General features: G+C 41.0%; 1 protein-coding gene across 4 annotated transcripts in view; it reads right to left on the reverse strand.

The window, feature by feature from the left end:
- SCYL3 (SCY1 like pseudokinase 3) overlaps positions 1-24,798 on the reverse strand; it is a 37,918-nt gene that overhangs the window by 12,982 nt on the left and 138 nt on the right. Inside the window, exons 1-8 of one of the 4 annotated variants that reach the window (XM_004425056.3) lie at positions 24,698-24,785; positions 19,368-19,581; positions 10,453-10,638; positions 8,531-8,644; positions 6,549-6,605; positions 5,174-5,276; positions 3,504-3,615; positions 1,197-1,274 (exon numbers count right to left, since the gene is read on the reverse strand). In XM_004425056.3, coding sequence (XP_004425113.1) covers positions 1,197-1,274; positions 3,504-3,615; positions 5,174-5,276; positions 6,549-6,605; positions 8,531-8,644; positions 10,453-10,638; positions 19,368-19,532 — 815 coding nt within the window. In that variant the 5' untranslated portion in view covers positions 19,533-19,581; positions 24,698-24,785. Of the gene's footprint in view, positions 1-1,196; positions 1,275-3,503; positions 3,616-5,173; positions 5,277-6,548; positions 6,606-8,530; positions 8,645-10,452; positions 10,639-19,367; positions 19,582-22,847; positions 23,005-24,440; positions 24,463-24,697; positions 24,786-24,798 lie in introns of those variants that run through there. The other 3 variants (XM_087437851.1, XM_087437853.1, XM_087437848.1) reach the window with 3 other exon arrangements.

Genomic DNA, 24,798 nt, shown 5'->3' on the forward strand with positions numbered 1-24,798 from the left:
GCAGGCATGTGTGGATTCTTCTGACCTTTCTAAAATTCCCTACTCCGTTGGGAGTACCAGCCTTCCTGGCTCTCTCTGAATCTCCTCTAACCGTCGCTTCTTTGTCTCATTCATCAGCCACTCCCTCCCCACCAGCCCCCTTACGAGGCTGGGTACCCCCGAGTTATAATTTAGACCCACTGTCCTTCTCATGCTCCCCACTTTCTCTGGGAAAACGTCAACATCTACAGGCTGAGGAACCCTAATATTCACCTCGAGCTCATCAGCTTACACTTCTCTGCTGAGTTTCAGACCCACGTGGCCAAACACCCAGGTACATCTCTACCTAAAGTTCCACAGACACTTCCAGCTAACACTTCTCTGCTGAGTTTCAGACCCACGTGGCCAAACACCCAGGTACATCTCTACCTAAAGTTCCACAGACACTTCCAGCTAACACATTGAACACCCAATTCATGATTTTCCCTGCACATTAGGTCCTCTCCTCCAGCATTCTCTAATTCATTTGCTGATAATCACTAAGGCTTGCTAATTTTATCTTTTAAATCTTTCTTATCTCAGTGTCCTTCAGTGTACCATCAATGCCTTTATGTGCGTCCTCACATTTACTGCCCTGACTACTACGGTCTATTAACCAATCCAAGTCTGACATGAGTTAAGCCTGTGCCCTCCACAGACAACAGACTAACCCATCTTTACAGGGAGATTTACCCATTTCACTGCCTGCTTTCACTCCTTCAGTGGCTTCAGTGCCTGAAGTTCACTGCTTAAATAATGTCAGTACTCCTCACCACCACGTACAAGGGTGCCCACCTCTCACTAGTCCTTGTCTTGGAATTTGCCCTCCAACAGGACACTGCTGTGTGTCGTTCCACACAAAAGACACACTGTGTCCTGCCTTTGTGCATTCGTTCGTGTTGCCCCTCTGCCTAGAATGCTGCCTCTCACTACCTTCTCCCTGTCCTGTGTACTCAGGACACCCTGCAAGCTCTACCACTGTTGAAGGGTTATCAGTCTGTGTCCCTCACCAGAACCATCCATCCCAGGGCCCAGCAGAAAGCCTGACACAGAGGAAATGTTCAGCAAACTTTGTTAAAGAGGCCAAATGTCTGACCATCCTCTCTAGAATACCTGAAGTGATTACATGGTCTTAATCCAAGTCACTGAATTTTAAGGTGTTAACTTTCTGAACTTACTTGAAGAATTCAGTTTTTTCCTCTTCACTCTTCAATGTTAAACTTTTCAAGAAATTCACAACTTCTAGAAAATCATTCCTAAATGCCAAAAACAAAAATAACATGCAGGACAAGAGATTAGAGAAGACATGTTAAAGATTGAAGTCATAATCACAGACCATACTATAAAAATATTCAGCAAAGAGCATTCTCTTATGCCATTTAGAAGATTCTATTATAACTTAGTAGCTTTTGAGACAAATACTATGGAACATTAGGGAATCTAATATTTTAAGAATATCAAAGAGATCTGTGAAGAGGATACATGCTCACACACAAACACGTGCACACACAAATGCTAACTAACTTTGTGGTTTTAATAATCATCGTAATCATCCAAATTTTTTTTTTTTTGATGAGGAAGATCAGCCCTGAGCTAACATCCGGTGCCAATCCTCCTCTTTTTACTGAGAAAGATTGGCCCTGGGCTAACATCCGTGCCCATCTTCTTCTACTTTATATGGGAGGCCGCCACAGCATGGCTTGACAAGTGGTGCATCGGTCCATGCCCGGATCCGAACCTATGAACCGCAGGCCGCTGAAGCAGAGCGCACGCACTTAACCGCTACGCCACCGGGCCCTCATCCAAATTTTTTATTGTAATAGGATGTGGTTAAATGAAATATCCTGGAGAAAGAAATGGTACTACCATCACAAAATAGTTGTTGATTCTCAAGTCTCCTTTGGTGAAGTAAAAACTATTAAAGAGAGTTGGGAAAAGAGGAATTGCTTGTACAAGTCACAGGAATCTTCTCATTTCTCCTGTTGTAGGTTGTTTGGTCATTCTTTCAGCCAGGCAGGGGAGAGTGGTGGGAGTGGTCACTTTCCTGCAGCGCAGCCAGAAAGTCACGAAGGCTGCGGACGGCTCAGCTCCAAGGGAGCGCCGCTCACGTCCTACTCTATGGGAGAGTTGCCCCTGGGAAGGACGCTTTGGAACGCAGCCTCCACCTCCTTACACAGCAGCCCTCATAAGCCCGGCTAACCACCTGGTCTCCACATTTTATATTTACACCTGTTTCCCTCCGGCTTAGTAGAGGAGAAAAAGCACCAACATCATAACTGAAGTCTAATCAAACTGGTTCAGCTGCCTCAGCAAGAGATGCTGGCCTGGTTCCTTCTGTCTCTGGCTGGGTTTTCTCCTCCTAGGTAACACTCTGATTTCGGGAAGGGGATGCTGGTGTGTGTTTTTGGCTTTCTTCTCCCCTCTGTTTAAAATACAATTCTTACTAAAGAACTCTTATCACACACCGTGATTAGAGAATCTACTTACTGTAAAGGATGATTATTCTTTGTAGAGACTTTCTATCAAAGTAAGTAAACTATTACTATGAATCATCCAAAGGACACAGAAATATCTTGGTTAAGAGACTCTTGTAAGGGAAAGGTTTTGAACAGTTTCTTTGAAACACAAATGACAAAATCCTAATAACTACAATGAAACCATCCCCTCTGCTTTGTTTAATAATAACAACCCCCCGAGTCCTACCCTAGAGGCAATTTCTCCTCCCTCCAGGGATAATATTAGCTCTCCCTTCACTCTGGTTTTTCTCAGGCTCTCCGACTGCAAACACATCAAGATTTTTAGTTTCAAAACTGACATAAGACTGATTTTGCTAATAAAAGTCATGAATGTGGAATTAACCTTTGCAGAAGTTCTGCGGTCGTGGAAATAAAAAAATGAAGGACACATAATTAAAATTAACCTTGAAAAGAGGTTGAAAACCATCTCTGAATCCACCGGTAGCATTCACAGTGATATGGTGCCCCTTCCTCTACACTGACTTCTTGGCTCTTCCATCATATCACTAGACAAAAAACAATCTTCTGCCTAAAGAAAAATAAGCTCATTTCCCCCACCAACAAAAAAGAAGTCAACAATAACAAACTCATATCAATAATACAATGGCAGCAGAAAGGAGAGGCCATGTTCATTAAGTTTCTCCATTAACATACAAGTGTCAACCACTGGACACAGCTTGGCTTCTTCACAATCAGAAGCCTTAAGGAACCTGGCTATAAATTCTAACCCATGCCTTCATGACAAAGATTTCTAAAACTCTAAGGATAGGAATCTGAGAGGCAACCCAACTTCTCCCTCTATTTTCTCATGTGGATAATTCAATCTCTCCTAATAATTAACAACAACAACAACAACACAAAAGGGACTGTATATTTGGTCCTCCAAAAGCCACCATTGGAGTGCAATGTACAAGAGAACAGGCTGGCAGCAGTGGGAAGCAGCCGGCATGTCATCCTAGGTGCCCTCACCTGAAGAAGTCATGGGACAGTAGGGTGCAGAGCGCTGGCCGACATTTTGGAAGGGGATTCAGCAAAGTTGAGTGCAAGGTCTGTTGGAAGCTGGAGAGAACATCCGCTGAAACTGAAATCCAGAGCGACAGTTAGTTTCCAGTGCCTTCTCCCTCTTTTCAGGACCGCTATAGCTGGAGACTGACGAGAGCAAAAACCAACCTGGAAAAGCCCAAACAAACAAAGCCCTGGCTGTTGCTCAACAGCGTCCTACTTGCCTTAAGCCAAACTCCTTGGCAGGTGTAGAAAACGGTCCTGCCAACACCTCCAACCCCACCCCACCGGCCTCCCCTTCTATCCCTCTCATTTCCTGATCAGTTTAACGCAACTCAGGCCTAAAAGAGAAGGTTTAAAAAGTGGCAGGTTCAAGGGTCTTTTCAACCAGGCTTCCTCATCCACACAACACAGAAAGTTATTTGAATGACTATATTTTCAATTCTCCCAAGGATGGTTCATAGTTGCCACCATTCTAGACACAGTGGAAAGCAGTGAGTCCATTACCCATAGGGGATGCCTTAGGGCCTTAGGATTCTCAAGTGTTTAGGCTGGGACAGTTTAGAGCCGACAGCTAACTGGTGCTTAGAACTTCAGAATGCTGTATAGCCTGGTAGAAGAAACTGCATGAGAACCACACAAAGGTTCAGCACTGCGAGATACACAAGCCAGGAAGGGGCCTAATGTGACATGGACCCCAGTACTTAACGAATGGACAACTGAGGGCCGGGAGTGGTTGGAGGAGACTGAAGCAGGCTGCTGAGCATGCCGTGAGAGAACTCGGAGGAGAAAAAGAAAATGCGTTCAGTAGCTTGGGCTTTAAAGGGGCAACAAATGAAAAAAGTAATGTGTGGGGCCGGCCCCATGGCTTAGCGGTTAAGTGCGTGTGCTCTGCTACTGGCGGCCTGGGTTCCGATGCCAGGCGCGCACCGACGCACCGCTTCTCCAGCCATGCTGAGGCCACGTCCCACATATAGCAACTAGAAGGATGTGCAACTATGACATACAACTACCTACTGGGGCTTTGGGGAAAAAGGGAGGAAGATTGGCAATAGATGTTAGCTCAGAGCCGGTCTTCCTCAGCACAAAGAGGAGGATTAGCATAGATGTTAGCTCAGGGCTGATCTTCCTCACAAAAAAAAACAAGAAAAAAAGAAAAAAACAAACAAAAAAGAAAAAAGTAATGTGTAAATTACATCAAGAAGAAAAAATCAAAAGGACTTTGAAAGAATAAAGAAAAGTTAAGCTTGATTTAGAAATTAATAAAAATGCTTGAACCTTATTCTATTCTTCAGGTTATTAGACATAAATCAATAACAGCACTCATTTACTTATTGGCTGGCTCAATAAGGAATAGCATCTTTAGACCATAAATACCAATACCAATTAATAAGATAATAATAAGATACCGATAGCCATAGTTCAAAGTGTTTTCTACTTAAAATTCTTTTAACTATGCAAAGTAAAGAAACCTACAGCTTCTTTCCTCACTGCCATTAAGATCTGCCCTAAACAAGTTACTTGGTAAGCAGTAGGTTCCTTACTAGGATCAGACTGCAGTCCTCTGAATCCACACAGAACGGGCCATGGATGGTTTTCCTACTTATTCTGTGGATGCAGTAGTAACTCCGACTCACCCTTTTCACTTAAGATTGTGAGCAAACTTTCCACCAACGTCCCAAATGAATAGGCATCCCGGGCATGTCCATGTGACTCTGGCAGAGTTGTGAATTCTGGAGACTAAAAGTAGTAAAGACCATTAAAACCAGAGGATCTGCCTTATTAACCATTTCTAATGTTCTCTGAAGCACTTTCTCCCATTTTTGTATTTATTATACCAGGCTAACTACATAGTACCACACACTGATTTTATAGACTCTTAAAACTATTAGTGAATAGAATTTATCAAAAATTTTAAGATATCAAAGGTAAAAAGAAAAAAAAAAGGTTAGAATATGATATACGTCTGTGGTTTTCAAAAATATTTTTGACTGCAACCCAGAGTAAAAAATGTATTATTTACTATTATCAGTATACACACATATGTATAAATACACACATAAAGGAAACAAAGTTTCATGAAACAATACTTAGCCTTACTACCTAAGATAATCAATGATATTTTCTATTTTATTTTATTTTTTTCTCAAAATGCTGGTCAGGAGCCCTAAATTTAAAACCCACAAATGATCAGTTTGATAAAAACTAGAATATACACATAGTACTGATTTGGATAAATCTGATTTACTTCAAGTCTTAGGTCTATACTTGTAAGTTTACAGTTGGGTTTGTATTTCCTGTAAAGCACACTAAATATGTCTTTGGGGATAAATGTTTATAGTTATAAGAACAAGTTTAGAGGGAGCAACTGCTTTCAAATTTTTTAGTAAATATAATCTTTTTTTCCCCAAAGAATAACTACTAGTCCTTCTATTTCCTCTATGTGAGCCGCCATCACAGCGTAGCTACTCACAGACGAGTGGTGTGGTTCCATGCCCGGGAACCAAACCCAGGCTGACATAGCGGACGGAGCACATCGAACTTTAACTACTAGGTCATCAGGGATGGCTCAAATATAATCTTTCTTTACCAGCACCATAATATTAATAATCACTCTTCTACACATCTTGGAATCCTAACTAATGGCAGACAGGCAGATGAATGGCTTGGGTGTAGCACAGGAAAGGGTTGGGGTGTTGCTTCTCCATCCCTTTCGGCTTCTAGCAAAGTACAAAGATTTACCATGAAATGGGTATGAAGCACCAACCCCATTCACAATGAGGTATCTTTACACAATATCATAGGTGTCTATAACACCAAAAATGTAAGCTGAGTGTCAAGAAAAAGGCTCCCTGCCATGGTGATAAGATTAATCTCAGAAGCCTTTAAGGTCAAGGAATCATGAGGTGTCTATAACTTAGCAAAGAAAGAGGTGGGCAGAGGAAAGTTTTCTAAGTTTCACATTTAGGTACACTAAGAAGCCTTTGTTACAAGTGAAGTGTATCATCTTACCATCTCTTCAGGGGGGACAGACGCTGGGTCTCTTACTGACTGAATACTCCTCAGAAACTAGACAGGGAAATAAATTAAGGAAAATAATTCACACATACGCTTGTGAACCAACCTCTTCCACCAAGTTACAGACGAAACAAGCAATGGAAACAGCAGCAATGAAACCTTCAAACCAATGCCACACATTAAATACACAAATTAAAAATCTTCCTGATAACAAATGTAAATACAGTACCTGACACAGCACAAGACTTAAGAGAATAAATTTTAGTTCCCTTTCGTCTCCACTTTAGATGGGTTAACAGACACCCTCTGCTGTTCAGAGACATCTCTGTATCTGACTGCCTTATACGCAAATTAAGAGTACTTCTTTCTCATCCTGCATAGACATTAACAAATAAAAGGCTTTTCTAGCATAGAACATGTCTATCGTTAGTCTTCTCCCTGAATCAAGTCAACCTTAAGGCTTGCTGAGATATACAACTTGAGGACCTTGTAAGCTACAGAGACAAAACCAACATCCACAGAACAAGTCCATTCATTCACTGATTCCAGGATTATTTTTCAAGAGCTCACATGTCCCAAACACCATTTAGGGCACTAGGAATACAAAATGAAGGCAATAAATGCCCTGCCCCCAGCCAGGTACCACGACCTAAAATGTGAAGTAAGAACTTCAGTAGCATGTGCTGAGTGCCGTGGAGGCACAGAAGGAGCCACTAATTTTGTTGGGTAGGGAAAGCCCGGGGGAAGGCTTCGCAAAGAGGAGACTTAGCTAGATCTTAGACTTCAGCTTCATCTTACATTGTCCAGAGAGCCCAGGGGAAGAAAGGCCTCCCAGCCACAGAAGGGCACACAAAGGAAGGAGGTGAAGGAGTACCGCACGTCCGAGAACACAGCTGAGCTGCACGGAGCAGGACAGAGAACATAGCTCAACAGCTTTGAGTGTAAATGAAGCCGAAGGTGAGCTGGGGAAGAGACTGCGAAGGGCCTTATATGCCATGGGAAAGAATGCAGAACATATCCTGCAGAAAGGACTACATGCAGTTATACTACGCAGATGTAAGGTGAATCCTGAGAAGACAGTGATCAACAGGGGCAGAAACAAGCAGAGGAGCGTCTTCGTGGTGGAAGTCGCATTTGCACTGAGCAAGAGCTCCTGCAGGTGCACATTCACCAAGGCCCACGTTGGGGAGCCGCACACACGCAAACAGGGAAGTCAGGCTGGGCCAGGAAGTCAGTCAGCCACCACTCCAGTCGGGATATTATGATGGGAGTGGTTTTTCTTTTTTAAAGAAAAAGTAAGCCTAGTGGCAACATGCAAAATGGTGAAAACAAGAAACAAAACAGAGAATAGAAAGGTTCCTCAGCCTAGGATGGAAATTTGTAGATCTCTGTCAGGCTTAATTATAAGAAGTACCATAGGGAGTAACAACACTGCCCAGTAGGAGGAGTTAAGATGCACAGGTCCTATTTCCAGCTGTTAGGACATAACGAATGACTCTGTACAACTTAGACGATTATTCAATGAACTCTTCCTGAGTACCTAATATGTGCCAGGCACTATTTTGGGGGGAGACATAAAGATAAATGTAAGAGACTATCACACCCTCAAGCTCAACCATGGGTAAAGAAGACAGACACATAAAGGTAATTTCAACATTAAACATTAAGTGGTACAATTAAGTACAGGGCACTACAGCAGCAGAGAGGAGGGGGATTTAATTAAAAATTTGACCAAGCCATTTTGCCTCTCTCAGTCTCAGGCTCCTCAGCTATAAAACGAGGAGAATAGAATAAATGATCCCTAGTGCCCTTCTGAAGAATAAAATCCTACAATTCTATGAATATGAGCATTGACAAAAAAGTCAAGTCTCCACATCTAAGATCACCCTAACATGGAAGGGCAGTCCCCAGGTGAGACCCACATAGCAAAATGCTCTCGAATTCTGAATAACAAAGAGGACCCACACCTGGCTTACCTCTGGTGTCGCCTGAGGAACTGCACAGACTGTCTCCATTCCCCCCAGCTTCCAGTGCCCATCTTCACTCACAAACACAGACGACAAGCAGACATTGTTGTGTGTTAGGTGTCCCTGGAAAAAAAGAACAGGAAGAAGACTGCCAATCCAATTTTTAAAGTAGAAGTTTTAAAAAACTAAACACTAATCACCAAAAAAAGATCATGGCAAGTCTTCCCACCTTTGGCATAATAAATGGAATTGCAACTTTAAGGAATAACAAATTGAATGAGACTGCTTAAGCATTATGAGGTTAGAAAAAAAGGAAAAATACAATGGAAGGCTTCTGTTATCTCCCCCTGCCTGGTGAGGGAGGGCAACAATGACACGAAAGCCACTGCACATCCCCATCTCCATGGGAGTCGGGAGATACAAGTGGCCTTACACATAAATGTATAGGTCTTTATAACCTATATTGTTTGCTTCCAATGCCTTTGGAGGTAAAGTTTATCTTTGCTCCCATAGGTTACTGTATTAATTTTCTCCTCTAAATTCTTTCTCACCTACATTCTATCACGAACCCAGATCCACTTCACCTGAAATCTTGTCAGTAGGCATTTAAAAAATTCTGCCTGAAGTAGAGGAAAATGGAATGATAAGGACCACCAGAAATATCCCACAGACAACAGAAGAACCAAATTTAAAACTATAGAAAACAGTACAGTCAAATAAGAGGGAATAAAATGAGAAGAGGGTTGAAGTATATGTTTTTTTCCCCAAACCAGAAATCATTCCAGTAGACAAGTGCATTTTAAAGATTCTACCCAGTAGATCAAATATGTACATACTTTTATATAAAATACTCTAAGATATATATATTTTAAAGGGAGATTTAGAATAGTATGTATGGTATGTTTCCATTTGAGAAAAAATAAAGGAGAATAAGCATACAGATATTTGCTTCATATGCACAAAGAACATCCCTGGACTAATACACTGATCACCATGGCTGCCTCTGCAGAGAAGTGGGGCCCTGGATTCAAGGAGGGGACAAGGACTGACTCTTCCCTATATGCACTCTCATACTATTCAAAATTTTTACCACATGCATGCACTTTCTCCAACAAAGAAAATATTCCTCCACAGTGTAGCATTAATAATAATTCTTATGTGAATCTTAGATATACTTTTAAGAGATGATAAATCCAGAGTGATATTTGGAGAGTCTGTCTCCCATTAACAGAAAATTAAAAAAAAAAACATACATTAAGATGAGTCAAATGCAAATGTTTCTAAACTGTGACTGGTACTTTTTAATCTTAGGGGGCTGCCAAAGGCCTTAATACTTCAGAATGTAAATTCCAGTAAGAAACAGTAGCTCAATAATACTGTCAAGAAATAGACCAGGGGTAAACATAGGAACTACCGCTTTATCCCCTTTATCCCCACAGTGCTCAGGGGCTGACTCGCACTGCTGACACACACTCAAACAGGAAGGGGTGTGTAAAACTCTGCCTCTTTCTAAGAAATGGTCATTTCTTTCTCCAAAATCTAAAATGGAACAAAACTCCTGAAAACAAATAGGAACTTCGGTCCACAGCAGCACTGATATTAAACCTTTATCTCTGACTTCATAACAAATACCAGCTGTAGCTAATTTTAGGTAAAGACTTATTCAAAACTAGAGGGAGGCTACAGTAAACTGAAATAAAGTTCTATAAATAACTGCCCGGGGACGGAGAACCCGTTGCCCATCCAACAAACCGTCTGTCTGTCTGTCGCACCTCTTGTGCCTTCCAGTGTGCTACCTTCCTCAGGAAGCTCTCTAATGAGGATAGGTAACTTATGATTTCTCTACATGCCATGATTTACAAGCACCACCCCACACACCAACTCCGGTCCACATCAAAGCCCGTGACGCAGACTGTGTCCAGGTAACTTACTCTGTCATGAAGGAAGATAAGAGCCAGCAATACGTCATAGATCCCAGCACAGACCTCTGCAGAAGACAGTGTCTCCAGAGCCACTTCCAGAGGCTGTACTCGCTCAGTGACAAGATGAATGCCATCTGCTTCCACAGTGCAAGATAAAAATCTGAGCAAGCAAGGGTGACGAAGTGTCTTCAAGTGCTTTAAAAATACAAACAGAAGCGTTGATAAAGTTAATGAATCAAAACCAAATTATAGTTCCATATATATGGTGGTAAAAGTCAGAAAATGTATACTTGCATTCACGGTCCTTTCCAGCTCCCTACCTTCCCCACCCACTCCTCAAATTTCAAATAAGGCAAAGGAGAATCTAGGACTTGTTCTGACTTGATTCAATTTACCAACATTTAAATAACTCTGCAGAGAGTTCCAGTTCCACTACGGCAGTGTAAGCCCCCGAGGGGCCCAGACGTCCCAATGATTACTACTATAAACTCTGAACCAAGTGCCAAAAACAACTACCTGAGAATTCTGAAAAGTAAACAGAAGCACACAAATTACGGAGGGGAGTCAAGATGTGGAGAAGAGACACCCATGGGGGTGAGTTTCCTGGTTTAGGGACTGTCCTGTCTCACAGCTGTGCACTGAAGGCAGGCCCCAGTCACAAAGCAGGGTAGCATAGGTGGCTAAAACTCTGAGAGAAACTCTGCCATCTTTCTGACCAGAAGAATCACAGAAAGGAACCAAGGCAGGCCTGAGTATGAGAAGGCTATCCCAGAGGGGAGAGAGCTGGAGAAGGAGATGCCCTAGTTATCTGCATACCCACACAGGTCTCAGACTAACCCTTGAAGCAAGCATGCACGGGATAAACCCAAACCAGCGTAGGAAAATTTTGAAAAATGAACCAAAGTTTGAACTATCATACACAGGAAGGGTAAGGGGAAAGTAGTTCAAAAACTTGAGGCCTGAATCTAGGGGGATTGATTGCCTGCTAAATCAAAAACATCCACATTCTCTGAGGACTTTTAACAGAACCAAGAGTCTATACAACATGAGAGTCAAAATGTCCAGGACACAATCCACAGTTACTCAACAACCACGAAAATGTGATCAATTCTTAATGAGAAAGACAACCAACCAATTCTAATCCCAAGATGGCCCTAGAACTATCAGAAAGAATTTAAATCAGTTATTATAACCATTCTCCTAGAGATAAATGAGAACAGTTATGAAATAAGTGGAAAGATAGAAGTTCTCAGCAGAGAAGTGAATGTTATATAAAAGAACTAAATGAAAATTTTAGAAATGAAAAAATATTGGAAATAAGAAACTCAATGGATGGACTCTAACAGAATGAAGATCACAGAGGGAAGAGTCAGTGAACATGAAGATGCTGACCAACCTGAAGAACAAAGAGAAAAAGTATTTTTATAGAAATGATCAGAGACTCAGGAACCTGCATGACAATAACATAAGGTCTAATGTATATAACTGGAGTCCCCAAAAAGAGAGAAGAAAAGAATTGGGGCATAAAAAATGTGATGGCTGAAAACTTCTTAAATTTGGCCAAATACTTAAGTTTATAGATTTACAAAGTTCAGTGAACACCAAAGGTTAAATCAATGAAAACCACACTGAGATACATTATCATCCAACTGCCGAAAATCAAAGATAAGTAAAAAACCTTGGAAGCAGCTCAAGAAAAATCCCACATTACGTGGAGAGGAATGACAACCTGAAGGATACAGATTTCTCATCAGAAAACACGGAGGCCAAAGACACAGGGGAACAACATCTCTGCAGTGCTGAAAGAAAAAAATGATCAACCTGAGCTCTGTATCTAGCAAAGATATTCTTCAGGAAAGAAAGCAAAATAAGTGTATTTTTGATCATGGAAAACAGGAAAGTTACTGAAAGCAGACCAGCTCTGTAAAAAATGCTAAAGGAAGTTCTTCAAGCTGAAGAGGAAATGATACCAAAGGAAAACATGGATCTTCAGGAATGGAGGAAGAACATCAGAAATGGTAAATATTAGGATAAATATGAAGGCTACATTTTTACCTCTTAAGTTATTTAAAATATATACGACCATTTAAAGCAAATATCCTCACATCGCCCGGTGAAGTTCTGAGTGTGTGTGACGTATATGTGTGTGTGTGATATATACACAGGACAGCTGGTATACATGTAACAGGACAGCAGGGATGGGGGCCGGAGACACTCAGATGATTCCAAGGCTTCTACATTTTGTGTGACGTGGTACAACATTAACCACACGTAGACTATTAAACACTAGTTATGTATACTGAAATCCTTAGAGCAACCATTTAAAAAATATAAAGAAATATAGCCAAAATATCAAGATACATTAAAATGGAATACTAAAAAATATTAAATTAACCCAAAAGAAGAAAAGGGGGAACAGAAGAACAAAAACCAGGAGATAATGAAAATAATAAAAATGGAACCATATTAACAATTACATTAAATGTTAATTATCTAAATGCTCCAATTAACAGTGGATAAAAAAGCGGAGCCAGAGGCCGGCCCTGTGGCATAGTGGTTAAGTGCGCATGCTCCACTGCTGGTGGCCTGGGGTTCCCTGGTTCGGATCCCGGGCGCGCACCGAGGCACCGCTTGTCAGGCCATGCTGTGGTGGCGTCCCATATAAAGTAGAGAAGAAGATGGGCACGGATGTTAGCTCAGGGCCAGGCTTCCTCAGCAAAAAAAGAGGAGGATTGGCAGATGTTGGCTCAGGGCCGATCTTCCTCACAAAAAAAAAAAAAAAAAGAGTGTATACGCCTATAAAAGACATACTTTAAAAATAAAGACAGAGCTGGGTAATTGGATAGAAAGTAAAAGGACAGAAAAGGATTACCATGAAAACAGTAGGCATAAGAATGCTGGAGTGGATCTATTTCTATCATCAGACAAAATACACTTCAAGAGAAAGAGTATTGCCAGAGTTAAAAAGGGATATTTCTTAAAGAACAAAAGGGACAATTCATTAAAAAGACATAACAACTATGGATAAAGAAATTATGGTGTACACACGTACACACACACACACACACACACACACACACGGAGTATTATTCAGCCATAAAAAAGAACGAAATCTTGCCATTTGCTACAACATGGATGAAACTGTTAACATAATGTCATGAGTGAAATAAGTCAGAGAAAGACAAATACCATATGATCTCTCTTACATGTGGAATCTAAAAGAAATAAAATAAAATAAAAAACCAAGCTCATAGATAAAGAGAACAGATTGGTTGTTGCCAGAGGCAGGGGGTAAGGGGGTAGAGAAATGGGTGAACTGTTTTTGTTATTTTTTTTCAGTTTAAATAAATTTTTAAAAATACAAAAAAAAGACATACAGTTATAAATGTGTATGTGCCAAAGAGCAGAGCCTCAAAATACACATGAAGTAAAAATTGGCAAAATGAAACAGGGAAACAGACAATTCCACAATCACATTTGGAGATTTTAAAACTCCTCTCTCAACAATCAATAGAACTGGCAAAAAAGAAAAAAAAGTAAAAACAGAGACCAACTACCTTGCTCAAACTGACATTCAGAACACACTACAGCCAACGACTGCAAAACACACCTTCATAAGCGCACTTGCAATAGTCACAGAAACAGACTTTATGCCAGCCCTAAAACAACTTTGAATGGATTAACACCTTAGCCTGACCCTAGGGCAGGGTAAACATTTTAATTTTGTTGATCTTGTTTTCTTACTTTTTACCTTTTTACTTGTCAAGCATTTAATCCCCTTGAAAATATTTAACCATCTTTAAAACGTTTATCTTTTTATTATCTAGAAAAGTGATCATCAAATGTTTTTGTTCACACACTTCACACCAGTAAAAATGTTAGATAAGCAGCCTATATGTAATATATATTATATGTATATATAACATATATATTTTTGTGTATATATATATATAAATAAAATACATATACTATAAAACACCCACAAAATAGAAGGTACCGAGAAAAGGGATTAAAAGTAAATTTAAATAGACATTCTCGATATTTTTTCCCACAAACTGCAATGAATCATGTTGCACAATCCCTAGGGTATGGATATCCCACTTTAGAAATCCCTTGTATGGAGTATTCTACCCTTACGCACACCTTTTTTCTTTGTCCTGTTTTCTAAGCAGACAGAGAGTACACCCAGATGGATGACAAATATAAGACAATTTTGTGTCTGAAGATGGGAGGTTAAATCTGTGGGGTTTCTTTCCTTCCCTGGTTGGTTTTGTATTAGCCCTATCAGATCCAGGTTTTCCAATCTCCGCCCATGCTGCATACCCCAAAAAATTTGACCTGAGTAACTTAGGAGATCCATAGTCTAAAATTCCCAACCCAGATAAATAAACTTATTATTTATTTACAGCAAAACTTAAAATGCTAGAATGCTTGTTTTCCAGAAAACTGTTTTCTACAGCTATAGTTTGCTGGTTCTAGAAAAAGTAAAATTACAGTTTTTCTAGAGGAAATTACATGACCCTAAACCTCTAGGGTCTCCCCTGTACAGTCCACTGGACATTGGGAAGCCTTGTAAACCAATCACCGAACCAGGAGGAGACTGACGGAAGATTTGGTTTGGAGAATAACCCCCAATATAACATGAGGTTTCATTTTCACAAATAAGCACTTAGTATGGAATGTTCCAAAACACTTTCTTGGAAGAATATGGGATAGTATAAGAGCCCATAACCCAGCATTGGTACACGTTTTATATCAGTCACCTCAAACATATCTATTAAACTTCTCCCAGGTAAGATCATAGGAGAATCTTATGAGTAGATCGATTTGTCCAATTTCTTTCCTTTTCTTCTAATAATCTCAAATTTTGCCAACTCTGGGAATAGCCCCAATAGGGTTTTTTGTTTATTCTTAAGAAGGCAGATGTTACCTGCCCCTGGGTTACTCTAATAAACAAAAAATAGTTAAGAAAATTTAACTAGCAATTATGAACTATTAATTTGTATATCTGCCTTTAAAACAATCCATGCATACACATATAAATACAGCAAAGACCGGATGAGCCACGAATTGTGCTAGCAGGTTGGCTGAATGAGTGTGGTTAATTGGAGAGAACTTCTTACAAGTGTCTTTTGAGCTACGGTTTCTGAGTAAAACTATAGAGGCTCTTTCATATTTTCATTTTAAGAACCATTTCAAATAATTTGCAAGCCAACCATGAAATACTTCCCTTGTGCCTGTTTAGGGAAAAGTCTTCATTCAGCTTTTATGTCTTAGGGCTCTAACTGTTTTCATTTGGTTTATGTACCTTCTTTTATTCTCCTTCTAGTACTCAGGGCAGAGTAGTCAGTCAGAAGGAATGCTTCTGGTTCAGTGCTGGCATGGAAATATAGAGTCAATAAATGGTAACCTGATTAAGAAATGAAATAATAAGTTCCATTTTCACTTCTGCTTATTTTTTAACCCTACATGCCCAGCAAAATTCTTGGTCCAAAGCGACTTCTTGTTTGTTTAATGAAGGAGGAAAGGAAGGAATAACTCACTGCATGACTCTGAACAAGACACTTAGCAAGAACCCTATTTGTCACTCCCTTCTGGCACACACAATGTTATGCATAAATTATACTTTTATTGTTCAATATAAGCAGTACTAGAAAACTTATCAATATTCATACTTATCTATGCCCATATAGATTTACATTTATGTAATGCCCATATACATTTAGTGAGAGCCTATTCTTGAATATAAACTATTCCTATTTTTCAGGAATCAGTTAGGACTCAGCTATCTGGAGAATTAATTCAAGCCTTAGGGGCTTAACTTTTCATTACCGTTCTACCTCTGATTTGCTATTTCACTTTGAAAACTACACAAAGTAGTAGTTCTGAACTATAGCTCAAATTCACTTGCAAGTTTTTAGACAGGGAGAAAGTTGTAATTTCACTCTGTTAAAGAAATACAACAAAATAACCAAGATGCCTAAACTAGAGAGCAAGAATTTTCCAAGAAAAATAATCTTCCTTCTTCCCCTAAGATGCAAATCTGAGACAAAGATGGAAGTACATTCTGTCTTTAAATGTCCACTGCCTGGAGGTTAGATCATACACTAGGAATGAAAAGCAGAAAGGAAAAGGGATGAAGAATCCCATGTTGGAAACCCTGTACTTGAGGTAGTAGTGGAACATCCAGGTGCAGATATTCAATAGGCAGGTAGAAATAGAGACCTGGAGCTCCGACAGAGGCTTCCACAGACGTTTAGTTTGGGGTAGAAGGCTGCACGGTTATAAGCACTAAAGGGGAAAGGACGAGAACATGTAGTCTGAACACTGGTGGGATCTGGGCAAGGGCCAGCTCCATCTGGTGGCCCTACCATACCTGAGGGACAGGGGAATACCTCTGAAGAGTGGATAATGCTCAGGAGCCTTCTAAGAGAACCTGATTTTGATCATGAGAGGAAAGAAATCATTTTTTAAAAAGTTAACAATGTAGGGAAATTGTTTCACTGGAATAATGGTTGTAAACAGCAGAGAAAAGGGCTAAGAGTGAGAGGGAACAAAAAGATGTCAATCTAAGGAAGAGAGCAGTAAAGCATTCCCCAAATGGAATGCAAGCTCCTCGGAGCACAGCAATCATCTCTTCCATTCCTTTCCCATCCCACACCACGTGGCTTCTCAAATACGCTAACCGGCCCTCCCACGAAGCAGCCTGAATCCATCACAGAGAAGAGCACTTGTAGAGCATCTGTATACTTATTCCTAGAGCCCAATGTGGTCACCTGGTATCAAGACATTCAGGAATCGTTCAACGAGCTTGTACTTACCAGGGAGCCCTAACTAAGCATTTAGATTATAGCAAACACAGTAACCAAATTCTGACTTAGGATTTATCATTCCTTATAGCCTATTGGTTAGACATGAGTCATAATCACCAGTGAGAAAATTATACTGTTACAGCCAATGAATTCAAGATAAAGTGAGAAGTTCTGATGGACTTGAAGTATTTCTGATATTGTTTTGTGACCAAAGGTTATACTTGCAATTCATCGTACTTCAGAGGTCTAACAGTGTACTGTGATTGTTATTTTTTATTTATAGCAGTAGAGGAAGAGTATAATTGCTACCTAAACTCCTTATTATTTTGCTGCCATTTCAAATTTCTCAGATTCATGTCTCAGGTATTCAAAGGCACAAGATGGCCTGAAAAACACAACAGATAAGTATATGAACTACTTGAAAAGACTCAGTCATGGCTTAGAAGGGTATGTACAGACACTAAGGGGGAAAAAATCTTCCCTCTCAAGTTTTGCAATTCCTACAGAAGTCTTCAAACATTTAGAGTAGAACTTTGTTTTTTTTCCTTTGAAAACCTTATGATCTGGGTATTCAACCTTTTTGGTACATATACCATAAAGAGGAATATAATTTTTAAAAATCTTATGGTTTCCAAAAAAAAACCTAAGAAAGACCATAAATCTCTAGTACTTCACTAGTAATAGTCGCTCGAAATTATTATTTAAAAAATGTGCTATCTTACTAGATGAGAATAATACAAAGCATGTCAGATATTAACTGTACATAAGAATAAGACAGTGAGGCAAGGCATTTTATCTTTCCCAAAATCACAATAAAAAATTATTAATAATTCCTAGACGGGATGGAAAAGAAACAAAACACATGGTCTTACCAAAAAGCAATGAAATTACTTAGCAATGAAACAGCCAGCTATACTTTTTACTACAATACATTAATGGAAAATGCATCCTGAGAGGAACATTTTCCTTAGGAATCATAACTGTTAACTTCATGCCTGATCAAGACATAACATCAAATAATGAACTGGTGTGACAAATAAAATGCTGAAATGATATTACTAATATTATATATTATAATCCTTTATAGTCATTAAAAGAGGTAAAAACCATTTAAACAGACCTATGAAATGGATACCAATGTTTCATACTTGTTGATGTATGAAGTGACTCAAGGTGATACAGAACACAACTCAACAAAGTAAAGATATCAAGTCAATCTGAAAACAGCATGCCTGCCAGAGCAAACATGAAGAGTTAACTAATACAACTATACTTGCCTTGTTAGAGCCTTCCCCAAATCATCTGAACAGATGAGTACCCAAGGAAATGGCTAGCTATCTCAGGAAATATAAACTAATGCCTTTACTCCCCTAATTTGAAAAGACACTCAGGGTTGTTTTACTGAATTATGTTCCAAGGTAGAATCATTTTTTCCAGTTAAGAGACCAGGTTCCCCTGACACTGCTTCTGATAGCATGCTAATCCCCGGGTACCCTCTGCCCAGAGCAGCAGTTAGAAGGTGCAGGCTAGGAGGACCCTTTTCCTAAGGAGGAAACTGAAGCCTCCAGAAGTCAATGATCTATCTAAGGTCCCGCAGCAACAGACTAGAGCCCAGGTACAACATTCTTTCTGGGGTATCTGGTCCAATATTCCAGTTTAACATTCCTTCTGGGGGCATCGCAATGCCTCGGGGGGGAAAAAAAAAGAGTAGTTACAGTTCCTAAAGAGTTTTACTTCCAGGTCCATCATCAATACGCTAATTAATATGCTGTCAATACTTATAGCATTTTTGCTAAGCTAGATTAACTCTCTTTATCTTATATTTGCCATGTAAAATCACCTCCCAAACTTCCTCATTAAAAAATCAAATATGATTATAAAAGCTATCACACTGAGTTTTATGAAGCTTTTTGGCTACACCTATGGTACCTGACCATGTCAGCAAGTTGGAGATATTCCCACAAAGTAAAGACAACTATGATTTTAAAAGACATGAATAAAAATACTATTCTGTATGACCTACCTCCTTTGAGCTTTATTCATTTCATATTTTTTAATAGAAAACAAGATAGTAACAAGTACTAACTATTAAGTAGTCGCCTATTACGGTACCTTAGCAGCCTTATTAACCTTGTCTTCGTTTTCTCTCTTATACACAAAAACTGAAGCAAATTTGCCATCTTGCAGCACAGCGGGATAAACAGCAAGTCCGGAGGGTAAGGTGAACGGTGGCTCTTTCAGCGTATAGCTCTTCAGAGCACTGTTCTCTGCTCCCATCCCTTATGCAGTGGGCAGGGCTGCAGCTCCTCCTCAAAGCCAAGGAGACCTGAAAGAAAGCAGAAATACTTTCAAACATTCTCTATGTGCAGCATGAGCCAGAGATAGCCAAGTATCCAGACACAGCCACTCAAACTTACCAGTTTCTACAATCCTCATACACTAGGCCATCTGACCATAAAAGTGGCAAACGCTCAGCAAGTTACCAGCAATGCTTGTCAATTAACCAACAGCTCTAGAGAAAATGCACTTAACCAAGTAGTTACACGCAGTTACTGTCCCTCCCAACCCCCACCACACATAGAACTTTCAGAGAGGAAAGGCAATCAAAAATAGAATAAGATCATTCATGCCCTAACCCACTCACATATCCTGCCTCTCAGAGGAAAATGTTGCAAAACCTGATTATTCAAAAATGATAAAACTTCTGCGTCTAAAATAACTTAAAGTTATAAAGGAAAACAATACAAATTGGAGAATATTTCTAACAATGATAAAAAACATGTTAACAAATGGAGAGCTCAGATAAACCAAGTAAAACACGAAAACACCAAAGGAATAACAGGAAAGGAAACAGACAATCCACTGAATACAAACGACAATAAGTGTAAGAAAAAGCGCGCCCTCACTGCTCTTCAAAGTTCTCTAAGTAAAAAGGAAAACCGCAAAACTGTTTGATCTCAAACGCACACATACACGAGATTCTAGAAAATGCAAACTACTCTATAATGACAGAAACTAAATCAATGGTTGCCTGGGGTGGGGACCCAGCTGGAGGGACCAGGGGAGAGGAAAGCATTGCAAAGAGGTATAAGGAAACTTTGGGGGGAATGGATACATTCATTGTCTTGATTATGATGAGTATGGTGATGGGTGATTACAAATATCAAAACTTATGAAACTGTACACTTCAAATATGATCAGTTTATTGTATGTCAATTATACCTCAATAAAGTTTTAAAATTTATATTATATATCTATGTACGTATGTGTATACATATATATACACACACATATACACATACATACATACACAGACACACACAGACTTGAAAAATACACTAAAGTATTAACAGAGGTTTGCTGTGGGGTGTCAGATCATGGGTAATTCACATACGTGCAGACACAGACATCTGCCCGCACCTCCCAAATCATCCACAATAAGAACATATCTTTCTTTACAACAGGGATACAAACTCGCATGGTTACAACAGGCAATGCACAGCCATCCAGCACATTGGTAGAGCAGCAAAGCACCTACTGTGTGTGCACAGGCACCTACTATGAGAGGGCTTGCACTCTGAAGGGAGCAGCCATCACCAAGTCCCAACAGGGACTGCAGTTCCAGAGTTGCCAGATCATGTCAGTTATCATAAGGAGCCAAGAGCCTGAATATTTATATGGAAATTTCCATTTTTTCCAATATTGGCTCATTTTTTTAAACCTGTATAGGCCAAACAAGCTATGTCTGGAAAATTTGTGGCAGTCAGCCTTCAGCTCTGGCTTTACCATAATTTAAAAAATAAAAAGAGTTCTTACTAACTCTGGCAACGTGGCAAGCAAGTTGCCAGTTCTAAACAACACAGCCAAAAGTTCTACGTAAACCTTTAACAACTTCAGTTCTAAATGTGCATCCTTAGGATAAATACAAACCCAATAATCCTTATACACAGACTCTCTACTTGGATATTTTTTCCACTTTGGTGAAGTTCTGCACATTTCTTGTGTTATCAGAGTACGTAATGCTGCTCAAGACACATACCTAAGACGGTGAATTTCAAGAGCCTACAGACCCACACACATCATTATATAAGGAACACCACACATACAAGAGCTAAAGCCATCTAAAATTAAAGTTCTTCCACATCCAAAAATGTTTCTGAGGATAAGAACTAAGTTGGCTTTGTATCAAATCCACTGAGCTCCTACCCACCTAGCAATTTCTCTTTCCTAAGGACGATAGAAAAATAAAAAATAAAAAAAAAACAATATTAAAAATGCCAAATCTCAACTATATATAATATTCACCTTTCTATTGGGACCACAGATAAAAGTAGTGCTTATGCAGGATCATGGAGAAAAACATCTATTGTTAGTTCCCCTATTCTGGAGACGGTGTGGGGGCTGCCTAGCCTGGGACAACAACCCCCACCCCTTCCCACTGAGGAGGGAGGGTCAGGTTCAGAATGCACATCTTGCGCCTCTCTTCTTGGGCATAGTTAACGGGTCAGATGCCTACCCGGGCCAAAAGGCAATCAATTCACGCGTTAGCCATCTCTAGGACCCACGGCCTGGATGAAGAGCTAGACTGGCCAGATCGTTGTCTGCCCCAGGACTCTGAATGAACAAGAGATATTTTTGTCTATTAGCAGCACAGCCGAAGGTAAAGATGCCATGAGGTACAGTCAGGGCTACAGCAAGCCAAAGCCATGGAGAAGCAGCAACTTGGCGGGCACAGAAGCAGCCGGCTGGCAGCAGGGGAAGGCAAAGCAAACACTGGGAGAGCAGCTTAGTCAGAGTTATAGGGGCACATGACCACCCTCCATCTCGAGGCTAGAGGAAGCCCAGCGTCAAACCCATTTCCTCACGGCCTCACTGACACGCTTACCATCAGGAGCAGCCCGAGGACACCTGAGTTAGCTTGGATGTGTCCATGGTCTTTGAAACCAGTTGCCATTTCATAAGCAGACAACTCTACTTCTCTTTAACTCTCCCTGTCTGCAAAACCAGTCAGACCAGAGGAATGAGCTAGAGAAGTATGACTTGGAAAGTGTATATCTGAAACTAGTCTAACTTCCTTCTCTCTCTCAGCCACAAATCATAGCTTTCCAAAAGCAACACATAAGGAACTGCAAGAAAATGAAAATCCTCTTGGCAGAAAACCATGCTGCTGATTTAGTTTTAATATTAGTTCCCCAAAGAGATAAGATGGTCCCCAGGATTCAGAGGCGGTGCTCTGGCTGAATGAACAGCAGTCAGCAGAGGTACAGCAACGGACATTTAATTTACTCAGTCATTTCTAAATAGTAAAATACTTCCTTATGGGAATACTGGGCCTTACAACATCTACTAACCTTCAATTTAATATTATAAATTCCACTACAAGATAATTAACAGTTTAGGGTTATGAAAGCTTTAGGAAGAGGTTAAAACTGGTAATTTTTCTTAGCAGTGTGTGTTTTGGGTCTAAAATCCTAAGAAATATCACCTAAAAATTAAAAAGGAATGACTCCCCCTCTTGAGAGAACTCGAGAGAAAGGATGCTATTTTGTTGTTTTGAAAGCATGATTAATGCTGACAGAAGTCTACTCATACCAGCAGTGTGACGTTTCCAGACCAGCAGGGTTATATCCTATGTCCAGTGCAAACTTGATGAAGGAGAAATAAAAAGATATGCTGTTGACTGCAATTTGATAATGTCTTAAAAGCAGTTAATTCTTGATTCATTTCACACAGCTGTATCCTAAGAGGCACAAAAACCGTTGATATAAACAGCACTTTAAAAATGATATTCAGGGCCGGCCCCGTGGCTTAGCAGTTAAGCGCGCGCTCCACTGCTGGCGGCCCAGGTTCAGATCCTGGGCACGCACCGACGCACCGCTTCTCCAGCCATGCTGAGGCCGCGACCCACATACAGCAACTAGAAGGATGTGCAACTGTGACATACAACTATCTACTGGGGCTTTGGGGAAAAAAAAAAGGAGGAGGATTGGCAATAGATGTTAGCTCAGAGCCGGTCTTCCTTGGCAAAAAGAGGAGGATTAGCACGGTTAGCTCAGGGCTGATCTTCCTCACAAAATAAATAAATAAATAAATAAATAAAATAAAAATGATATTTAGCTAAAATGGACTTAATGAAATGTTAAGACTGATAAACAATACACTTGGACTTCCAAAATGCTCTCTTTCTTGTTTTGAACAGGGAAAGGGAAAACACAAAATCTTTTGGCTTTGAAATAAAGTCACAAGACGGTAGAAAAGGATATTCTAATATTGTGATATTAGCATGGGCATTTTGCAGAATTTACCATCTCCACTCTTTATAATATATTGCTGAGTAGGCGGTTTCTGATTCAAATAACATCATGTCTCCTTCAAAATTTGTTCACCTATCTTCACCCTGTTGCTTCCTTGGGCAGCACATCAAGACTCTGGGCCACCTGTGGATTATGTAAGACCTTGTCTGGGTCACTGGGCAACTCATACACATGACTAAGAAATCTGCGTCTCCCGAGGAACTCTCTCTCCCTCTGTTCTTTGCACAGCAATTAATTGAGATGATCTTGGTCCTGGATGCCTTAGCTTGGAAGTCCGAAAGATAATGGCTTGCTTCCACTGAGTTCCAAGGACACTCTGTATTGATTGATACTTCGTTATCTGGCGATAACATTACTCTGGGCCCTTTGCTTTGATCTGTTTCAGGTATATATTCCCTGTATTGAACTCAGTCCAACATTGCTAGCTAACCAGCAATACATAATGAGGCCTTTATGGACCAAAAGAACTAAGTATGATTTCAGCTAAGAGATGAGATGTTCTGTGGATATGCACACGGGTCCTTAAAAACAGGAGTTAACAGTGATTGCAAAATTCAGGACTGGACTGTGAGTATTCACGTGGTTTCCTAAATATGATCTTCTGAGAAATGTTTCATTTTTATTCTAAATAAAAAGCACTTCGCAAAGACAGGACCCAACAGGGCCTATGGGGACCGGGCAGTGGTCTCGGATCAAGAGTGAAGGCGGCTTCCCAGGGCGGGCGCGACCTCAGGCTCCGGCACGGCGGCCCCCGGCACCGTCCCGCCCCGCCGCGCACCCTCGCCCGCCCCGGGAGCGGGGTGCTGGGGGCCGGCCGCGACCCCGGGGGCGCAGAGGGGCGGGGCGGCGCTCCGCTTCGCTGGCCCCTCACCTTCCACGCCTGCCCCGAGGCCCGGCTCCGCCGCTTCCTTCGACAGCTCGGGCCGCCAGCGCCGCCCCGGGCGGGGGTCGCCCGCGAAGCCCAGATTAGAAGGGCGCCGGGAAATCGACACGGGGAGGCTGCGCAGAGGCGGAAAGCAGAGCTCAACCGGCCGCGGCGCCGCGCCGCGCTCGCCCCCGCGCGGGCCCCAAGCGCGGCCCCGCGAGCCGGGCGCGGCCCCCTCCCCGCGGCGCAGGGCTCCCTGTTACCTGCGGCAGGGCGGCGGGGAGGCGGCCGAGGGTCTTGGCTCCGGTCCCCTCTTCGCCCCCCGTTGACACCAACCGCCCTCGCCTCCCCCGTGAGGATCTGG

This window comes from Ceratotherium simum, chromosome 2 (genome assembly GCF_057802395.1).
Source record: "Ceratotherium simum simum isolate JZ-2026a chromosome 2, ASM5780239v1, whole genome shotgun sequence".
In the NCBI taxonomy this organism is placed as follows: Eukaryota; Metazoa; Chordata; class Mammalia; order Perissodactyla; family Rhinocerotidae; genus Ceratotherium; species Ceratotherium simum.